The sequence below is a fragment of the Salvelinus fontinalis genome, chromosome 30 (assembly GCF_029448725.1).
Source record: "Salvelinus fontinalis isolate EN_2023a chromosome 30, ASM2944872v1, whole genome shotgun sequence".
Lineage (NCBI taxonomy): Eukaryota > Metazoa > Chordata > Actinopteri > Salmoniformes > Salmonidae > Salvelinus > Salvelinus fontinalis.
Window position 1 is genome coordinate 14159918 of NC_074694.1, and position 10117 is coordinate 14170034.

At 46.7% G+C, this 10117-nt stretch overlaps 1 protein-coding gene across 1 annotated transcript; it reads left to right on the forward strand.

The window, feature by feature from the left end:
• Positions 1-278: 278 nt before the first annotated feature.
• On the forward strand, positions 279-3665 carry LOC129828452 (myoneurin-like). The gene is made up of 3 exons (XM_055889492.1): positions 279-284; positions 885-1287; positions 1400-3665. The coding sequence occupies exons 1-3, from the start codon at positions 279-281 to the stop codon at positions 2824-2826; spliced, it is 1836 nt and encodes a 611-aa protein (XP_055745467.1). The 3' UTR covers positions 2827-3665.
• The last annotated feature ends 6452 nt before the right edge of the window (positions 3666-10117 follow it).

Consider the following 10117-nt stretch of genomic DNA (forward strand, 5'->3'; position numbering starts at 1 on the left):
GTGTTTACATCATTGCATGGAACAAGAGAGGACACTGCAGGGGAAATGTGGGTTGGGTCTCACCATAGCCGGACATGGAGACTTTGACGTCATGGCAGGGACTCCCTAAAAGCAGCTGTTGAAGAGTGTCACGTCGTCAGCCTCGTAGTATCAAAAGCGTGTGATTCTTTTCCGAATGAAAGCGCACGTAGACACCGGCAGCGGAGTATATACACGGATACTTTAGTTTTCACTTTTGCAAGGATTCTATGCACTTATTTAAGAAGAGTGCGTTCACGATGAATGTAAGTAACACAATACGTTTGTCTTGTTTTATAGATGTTCCATTTTATTATATGCCATTTATTAGTATATAAAACTATACTGAATGAAAATGTTATTGTTTCAGAATTTTATCCAGTGTTCCATACCTATTGCAGCTAGTGCCAACTTTATCATAGTAACTCTATTACTGTTATTTTCATGGTCGATTTGTTGAGTGAATCAACAGAAATCCTAGTTTGTAATAACAGGCCGGAATAATAGGTCTATTGACAGGCCTATACTTTCTTGTTATTCTGTCTGGTTTCTTATTGTGAGATTATTTTGTATGTAATAAATGCAAAACCAAATCAACCTGTTGTGTGCATGAAACAACAGTTCTATAAATCTAAAAAGTATTTTATTGTCACCATAGAATTGGGACAGGAGGCCTCTAAAATCATAGAACAATAGCCTATTTTAAATTGTCATAACATTCTCATAATATTTGCAATGGTCTAGTTAGCTTATAGATCTCAACATGCTCAACACAGTATGTGCAAACTTCACACATATTGAACAAAAAGACTCATGCCACACCATGAAGAGTTTGTTTTAATGGCTTGTTCTAATCTGTTACCTAGGTGAGAACATATCCTTTAGTGGTCAGCACCCATGCTGTGGCCCTGCTGAGGAAACTAAATTTTCAGAGAATGGAGGGGCAATTTTGTGACTGTGTGATTCGACAACATCTGAACCCGGTGAAACTCTATCTGGCCCACAAAAATGTCCTGTCAGCTTCTAGTCCTGTCTTGGCTTCCCTTTTCCCCAGTAAAGGTGCACTGCTGGACTTGCAGTTTCCATCCCCTTCAACTGAAATTCTGGGGTCTCTTTTGGAATTTATCTACACTGGGACACTACCCCCACCAGACCAGGATGAATCTATTCTCTCTGCTGCTACTTATCTGCAAATGGATGAACTACAGAAGGCTTTAATAAGAAGGAGCACACTGGACACATCATCTGAGTCTGACTGCACTGTTGCAGGTCAAATAATCAATCTATTAATTATTTAAATTGTGTAAGAATAATATCACATTGTGTTCTAGTTTCTAAAATCATATATTCTTTCTAATTTCTATATTCATTCCTTCAGCAGATATAAACCCCAATCTAAAGAGGAAACGCTCAGATCATCAGCAAAACAAGAATAATGAACATTCTCCATCGCAGTGCACACCAACCCCTCTAAGTTGTGAAGTCGTCCCCGTCATATGCCATGTCAGCACAACTGGAAAGCCTTCTCTATTGTCAGAAACCAGACCTGAAAGCAGAAAATTGAACAGTGAGTCTGACGTGACCATAAAGGAGGCAGGAGTCAGTGAACGAAAGGTGACACTTGGTCATGGACACAATTTAAAGCACTATGGATTACAAACGGATGATAATTATGAGGCAGCTTTATATGAGTCACAACCAAAACAAAGCAAGATTTTATCTGGCAGTGCATGCTCCAATGTCCAGGATCTGCCCATGGCTGCCCCAGAGGATGCAGCATATTACACAGGAAGGCGTCAGAGGGAGTTGGATGAAAAATCTGTATTACAAAGTTCTGGGAATGCCATCCTGACACATACTGCTGTATGTTCAGAAATTGGTGAGGAAGATGATACTGAAAACACCACAAATCAGGAATTTACATCCCACTTCAATACTTCAAGTCATTACTCCAGGATTCATAGTTGTCCTCACTTAGATACAACTTCCAACGGTAGTGATAACGAAGGGGTAACTACAATAGATCAGTTAGAGTCAAACAAAGAGAAAGGTTCTAAATGCCACCCCACACGGCAATTTGAAAATATTTCAGATGCTGATGAGTACATCCCTGATAATGCCATAGAAAACACCCATAAGGGTAAATTAAAGGATTTATGGAGTTCAATGATCACCAGTGGATATTGTCCCCAGGGCGACGAAACAAAATGCTTTCAGAGTGCCTCTAGATTAAATCTATGGACTGAGGCAACGAGCTACTCTACACTAAACCCCAAAATATCTGAGGAGGTAACATCAAACGAGAGCAGATGTGATATCAAGGGCAGTAACACTAATACCAACGAAATGGAAACGTATCAAGGACAAGTTCGCTATCACTATCTTGCAAGGGAAAAACATCACCTTGTACAATCCAGTGACTCGGACGACGATGGTCTGTATAGTGCCATGGCTAACTCTGACCTCCGAGAAGGCCTTGGCATAAATGTCAAAGCCAGCACCTCAGATTTCGTTTTACTGGACATTTCAGCCAAACATCCCTCGGCAGGGTACCCTGACTCCAATGGGAGTCAACTGAGTGTGGGTGGGCCTGCATCTGCCTCTGTCCAGCCTTACCAGTGCACTATGTGTGATAGGGCCTTCAGCCAGCGAGGCTCCCTCAACAGACACATGCGCTCCCACCTGGGTGTTAGGCCCTACTCCTGCCCCCAGTGTCCCATGACCTTCTCTAGACAGTACCGGGTCACTGAGCACATGCGCGTCCACCAACGGGGCTGCGAGGACCTTCAGAGGACAGGCCCCACCTGATGGCAGCAACAATCAAAGCAATGGAGCTTCAGCTGAAAATCCTACACAACTTTGGAATTAGGTCAGGGCTATGGCTTGTTCAACTCTATCAATATCAGTTTGTGAGAGAGTTGATCAGGGTTCAAGCCACTTGTGAACTGTATCCAAAACCCTTTGGGAAAGCGCTTTTGGTATGATAGTCTGTGTTACCAGCCATTTGATGAAAAGGAAATGCTTTCAGATGTTCTGTCACTTCGAAAACAATTTGAGAAAGCACCTTTTGGCATTAGTTTATTGTCGTTTGATGAAGTGAAAATGAATCATGAATCATCAAGATGGATTTCTCTTATACTCTATTTCAAGTGGCCTTATATTCATGGGTTGCACATTTCGTCACAATATTGTTTTGAACATTAGTTTTAGGACAGATGCCTAGCTGAACATTCTACTCAATGCAGTCTCAATGGGTGTTGAAGAAAATTTTGTCTAAAGTGTATTACTGTGGCTTGGAAACACGATGACATTTCAAAAGGAGGCAAATAATTAGCAGGACAGGCCTTTGTCATCGTTGTGATGTCTCCAAATTGACTTTAGATACAGTATAACTTTAGCTAGCTAGCTAAGATTGAGGGGAGAGTACTGACATTTTAGCTAGCTAACATTAGCATTGCTAGCTACAGTGCCTTCAGAAAGTATTCACACCCCTTGACTTTTTCCAAATTGTGTTGTGTTTAGCCTGATTTTAAAATGGATAACATTTAGATTTTTTTGTCACTGGCCTACACACAAAACCCACTAATGTCAAAGTGGAATGATGTTTTTCAAGTTTATAAAAATGAATTAAACATGAAAAGCTGAAATGTCTTGAGTCAATAAGCATTCAACTCTTTTGTTATGGCAAGCCTAAATAAGTTCATGAGTAAACATTTGCTTAACAAGTCACATAAGTTACATGGACTCACTTTTTGTGCAATAACATTGTTTAACATGACTTTTGAATGACTACCTCATCTCTGTACCTCACACATACAATTGTCTTTAAGGTCAATCAGCTGAGCAGTGAATATCAAAAACAGATTAAACCACAAAGACCAGGGAGGTTTTCCAATGCCTTGCAAAGAAGGACACCTATTGGTATATGGGTACAAATAAAAAAGCAGACATTGAATATTCCTTTGATAATGGTGAAGTTATTAACCCTTGTGTAGTCTTAACATTCTTTATACTCCCCTTGTCCTAAGGGTAAAAAATGACCCACCTTCACTAAACCCCTAAAATAAAACAGCTTCGTTGAATTTTAAACCCCAAAACTATTTTGAATTAAGAAACAACCTGTCATTCATTACAAACTTTGTGAATATCTGGGGTTTCCCTCTTCACAATGCAGAAAGACTGCATTTAATCAGTGGACACCACTCGTTTTTATTACAACACAGTGATATATTCTTATATACTGTAAAGTGAGGAATTCAACAACAAAATACTAGTCTTCTCCCATTTTTTTAACCATTGCCCCCACCCACAAGGTGTATACACAACAACAATAAATTAGAATAAAATAAGATTATAGATACAACAAAAAAACGTGAAGAACATAAATCAATCAACTCTAATTAGCACATGTAGGACAGTATGCAAGTGTGTGTGCATGGACTTTGCAGATTTCTCACATGTGCAGCACATAGTATTTGTTTTACAGTCCTTCTTTGGGGGGCAGAATTGGCATCTCCCCCAGCCCCAGCTGCAGCCTCAGGTGGATCAGGACAAGATTCAGCTCCCTGAACAGCTTTCACAAGTGCTGCAGAGGCTGGGGTGCGGGGGAGGCGCTCGCTTCTTTGAATGTGTGGGATTACAAGTGCCTTTCCTAGCTGCTCCAGGAATACCCTCCTCTTGTTTCGCTGATCAGGCATCCAGGTAGGGTTGATCTTGTTCCTTATCACAAAGGAATTATTTGAGGACACATCAATGATGTTATGGAAGATGACCAGGGGCCAGCGGGCAGTTATCCTCCTGCATCTCTAAGTTCCAATCACCTTGTTCAGGTTGTCCACACCTCCTTTGTTGTGGTTTTAGTCCAGGATGATGGCTGGCTTCCTGTCCTCACGATCACTGATCTCAGCTGTTTAGTGCAGTGTGCTCAGGAGGACCACATTCTTGTTTCTCTTTGGGAGGTGAGAAACTAGAGTGGTGGAGAAGGGGTGAAGGCAAACTTTGATAGGAAGGCCTCTCTCCCCCTTGTTGCAAGGAGTGCAAGGGGGAGCTCAGGCTTATTGTGCCAACCATGGTGATCTTCTTCTTCAGGAGCTGCTGGCTGAGTTCATAAAAGGTGAAGAAATTGTTCCACGTGACATTGTGCCCCCTCAGTCCGTCTGTCACATCAAGGAAAACCCACATTCCCTGGTATTCACCGGGCCTCCAAAGGTCGGCTTCCCTGTGTAGACTTGCATCTTCCAAGCGTAGCTGGATTGTACGTCACAGGCCACCCATATCTTGATGCCATACTTTGCTGGCTTGCTGGGCATAAACTGCCGGAAAGGACAGCGAACTTTTGACATAAGGGATTACTATCAGTAATTAGTATCAGTGTCACAGAAAACAATCACATAAATTAATGATATATCAATAAATTATACAATTAACAATGAAAATCACTTACATTACAGATATGAAAATAAAAATGTAACTCTGAATGGAACCAGTAGCTCTTTGTCACGACTTCTGCCGAAGTCGTTGCCTCTCCTTGTCCGGGCGGTGTTCGGCGGTCGACTTCACCGGCCTTCTAGTCATCATCGATCCATTTTTCATTTTCCATTGGTTTTGTCTTGTCTTCCCACACACCTGTTGTCAATCCCATTCATTACCTGTTGTGTATTTAACCCTCTGTTTCCCTTCATGTGTTTGTCAGAGATTGTTCGTTGTCATGTGTTGTGTTAATTGTGTATAGGTGTGCGACGGGTCTTCTTACCCAGATTTGTTTTATATTTTTTCCGTGAGTGTTATGGAGCAGATTACTAGGACTTTAATTAAAGTACTCCATTCTACACTCTATTTGACTCTCCTGCGCCTGACTTCCTCTGCCACTTATACACGCCATTGTGACAGAATCTCTGACCATAAAAAATGAAGTCAGCAGGAGGAGGCACTTCACTAATGGAGGTTGAGGAACGCGTCCTGGAACACGCGGCGGAGATTGACAGTCTGTGCGCTGCCATGGATCGCATTGTCCAGAGTATGGATCGCTGGGAGAGACAGGGAGCGTGTCCAGTACCTCCACCACCCCCTGGAATTCCTTCGAACGTTTTTTCCCCTCCGGAACAGAACAGGATCCAGTTATCCCTACCCACGGGATACAATGGAGATACTGCCAGCTGCCAGGGTTTTCTCCTAAAACTGAACTTGTATCTGGCCACGGTCTCTCCAGTACCAACAGACCGTGAGAAAAGCTTCGCCCTCATCTCCTGCCTTACCGGGAAAGCCCTGGAGTGGGCCAACGCTGTGTGTGGAGAGGATAAGGCGTTGGACCATTTTGAGGAGCTCATCTGCCATTTCCGGAAGGTATTCGACCACCCATCCGAAGGCAGAGCAGCAGGTGAGCTCCTCTATCATCTGAGGCAGGGGAAGAGGAGTGCTCACGAGTTCGCGTTGGAGTTTAGGACTTTGGCTGCCGGCACTGGATGGAGCGACAGGGCCCTGATCGACCACTACCGTTGTAGTCTACGCGAGGACGTCCGTCGGGAGCTGGCCTGTAGAGACACCACCCTCAACTTCGACCAACTGGTGGATATGTCCATCAGGCTGGACAACATGCTGGCTACTCGGGGACGTCTAGATCGGGGTCTGGTTGTTCCATCCTCCCGCACTCTCTCTCCCGAACCTATGGAATTGGGAGGGATGGTGCGCAGGGAGACCGGAGGGGGTACCCGCTCGAGCACCATCTATGATCGCAGAGATCACACTGCTGATCGGTGCCGGGTTGGTTCCTCTGGGAATAGAGAAGGCAGGCAGGGCACTCTGGCATCACCCCAGGTGAGTAGGCACCATACTCATCCAGAGCCCTCTGCTGCACTTATGTTTGTCTCTGTCACCTTTCCGGATTTTTCCCTGCATTCCCAGTATAAGGCGCTAGTAGATTCAGGCGCGGCTGGGAATTTCATTAATAAAAATTTAGCTTATAGTTTAGGGATTCCTATTGTTTCTGTGGATATGCCTTTCCCTATTCATGCCTTAGATAGTCGACCAATAGGGTCAGGGTTTATCAGGGAGGTCACCGCACCTTTGTCTATGATAACGCAGGAGGGTCACAAGGAGAAGATTAGTCTTTTCCTTATTGATTCCCCTGCGTATTCTGTGGTGTTAGGCCTACCCTGGTTAACTACTCATAACCCCACTGTTTCTTGGCCACAGAGGGCTCTCACGGGGTGGTCGCGAGGGTGCTCAGGTAGGTGTGTAGGGGTTTCCGTTGGTGCTACTACGGTGGAAAGTCCAGACCAGGTTTCCACCGTGCGCATTCCCCCAGAATATGCCGATTTGGCACTCGCCTTCTGTAAAAAGAAGGCGACTCAATTACCACCCCATCGACAGGGGGATTGTGCGATAGATCTCCTGGTAGACGCTGCATATCCCAGGAGTCACGTGTATCCTCTGTCGCAAGCGGAGACAGTGGCTATGGATAATTATATCTCTGAATCCCTGCGTCAGGGGTTCATTCAGCCATCCATTTCACCCGCCTCTTCGAGTTTCTTTTTTGTGAAGAAGAAGGATGGCGGTTTACGCCCGTGCATTGATTATCGAGACCTTAATAAAATCACGGTAAAATATAGTTACCCGCTACCTTTGATCAATACAGTAATGGAGTCAATGCGCGGGGCCCGCTTCTTCACAAAATTGGATCTCAGGAGTGCGTACAATCTGGTGCGTATTAGGAGGGGTGATGAGTGGAAGACGGCATTTAGCACCACCTCAGGTCATTATGAGTACCTGGTCATGCCATATGGGTTGATGAATGCTCCATCAGTCTTCCAATCGTTTGTAGATGAGATCTTCAGGGACCTGAACGGGCAGGGTGTAGTGGTGTATATCGATGATATTTTGATATACTCTGCTACACGCGCTGAGCATGTGTCCTTGGTGCGCAGGGTGCTTGGTCGCCTGTTGGAGCATGATTTATATGTCAAGGCTGAGAAATGCTTGTTCTTCCAACAATCCATCTCCTTCCTAGGGCATCAGATTTCCACCTCAGGAGTGGAAATGGAGAGCGACCGCATTACAGCCGTGCGTAATTGGCCGACTCCAACCACGGTAAAGGAGGTGCAGCGTTTTTTAGGGTTTGCCAATTACTACCGGAGATTTATCCGGGGTTTTGGTCAGGTTGCAGCTCCCATTACCTCACTGCTAAAGGGGGGACCGGTGCGCTTGCAGTGGTCGGCCGAGGCGAATAGGGCTTTTGGTAAGCTGAAGGCTCTGTTTACCTCGGCGCCTGTGTTGGCTCATCCGGATCCCTCTTTGCCATTCATAGTAGAGGTGGACGCATCCGAGGCTGGGATAGGAGCAGTGCTCTCTCAGCGTTCGGGTGTGCCACCGAAGCTTCGCCCCTGTGCTTTCTTTTCGAAGAAGCTCAGCCCGGCGGAGCGTAACTATGATGTGGGGGACCGAGAGCTGTTAGCTGTCGTAAAAGCCTTGAAGGTGTGGAGGCATTGGCTTGAGGGGGCTAATCACCCTTTTCTCATCTGGACTGACCACCGCAATCTGGAGTACATCCGGCAGGCGAAGAGACTAAATCCTCGCCAGGCAAGGTGGGCCATGTTTTTCACTCGTTTTGTGTTTACGCTTACTTACAGACCAGGCTCCCAGAACGTCAAGGCAGACGCATTGTCTCGGCTGTATGACACAGAGGAGCGACCCATGGATCCCACTCCCATACTCCCAGAGTCGTGTTTGGTGGCGCCAGTAGTGTGGGAGCTGGACGCGGACATTGAGCGGGCGTCACGTGCAGAGCCCTCTCCTCCTGAGTGTCCAGCTGGTCGTCTGTACGTTCCGTCTGCTGTCCGCGACCGATTGATCTATTGGGCTCACACATCACCCTCCTCTGGTCATCCTGGGATAGGTCGGACGATGCGCTGTCTTGATGGGAGGTACTGGTGGCCCACTTTAGCTAAGGACGTGAGGATTTATGTTTCCTCCTGTTCGGTGTGCGCCCAGTGCAAGGCTCCTAGACACCTGCCTAGAGGTAAGCTTTTACCTTTACCCGTTCCTCAACGGCCGTGGTCGCACCTGTCAGTGGATTTTGTGACTGATCTTCCACCTTCACAGGGTTACACCACGATCCTGGTCGTTGTGGATCGGTTCTCTAAGTCCTGTCGTCTTCTCCCTTTGCCCGGTCTCCCTACGGCCTTACAAACTGCGGAGGCTCTGTTTACACATGTTTTCCGGCATTATGGGGTGCCTGAGGATATAGTGTCTGATCGGGGTCCCCAGTTCACGTCAAGGGTCTGGAAGGCGTTCATGGAACGTCTGGGGATCTCGGTTAGTCTTACCTCAGGTTTTCACCCCGAGAGTAATGGGCAGGTGGAGAGAGTTAACCAGGATGTGGGCAGGTTTCTGCGGTCCTATTGCCAGGACCGGCCAGGGGAGTGGGCGAAGTTCGTGCCCTGGGCAGAGATAGCCCAGAACTCGCTACGTCACTCCTCCACTAACCTTACCCCTTTTCAATGTGTATTAGGGTATCAGCCGGTTCTGGCTCCTTGGCATCAGAGTCAGACCGAAGCTCCTGCGGTGGACAATTGGTTTCGGCACGCTGAGGAAACTTGGGAGGCAGCCCACGTCCACCTTCAGCGTGCCATAAGGCGCCAGAAAATTGGCGCAGACCGTCGCCGCAGTGAGGCCCCGGTGTTCGTACCAGGGGACAGGGTCTGGCTCTCGACCCGAAACCTGCCCCTCCGCCTGCTCTGCCGGAAGCTGTGTCCGCGGTTTGTGGGGCCGTTTAAAGTCCTGAGGAGAGTGAACGAGGTATGTTATAGATTACAACTGCCCATTAATTACCGTATTAACCCCTCGTTCCATGTGTCTCTCCTCAGGCCGGTGGTGGCTGGCCCGCTCCAGGAGGCTGAAGTGCGTGAAGTTCCTCCGCCTCCTCTAGACATCGAGGGGGTCCCGGCGTACGCTATTCGATCCATTTTGGATTCGAGACGTCGGGCGAGGGGCCTTCAGTACCTCGTGGACTGGGAGGGGTACGGGCCGGAGGAGAGATGCTGGGTTCCGGTGGAGGACGTTTTAGATCCTTCTATGTTAAAAGAATTCCACCGCCTCCATCCGG

What these genes read in the sequence shown, in the direction of transcription:
- LOC129828452 (XM_055889492.1), top strand. An exon ending in GTCTGACTGCACTGTTGCAG is followed by an intron (nt 1,288 to 1,399) that starts GTCAAATAATCA and finishes TTCCTTCAGCAG; the next exon opens with ATATAAACCCCAATCTAAAG.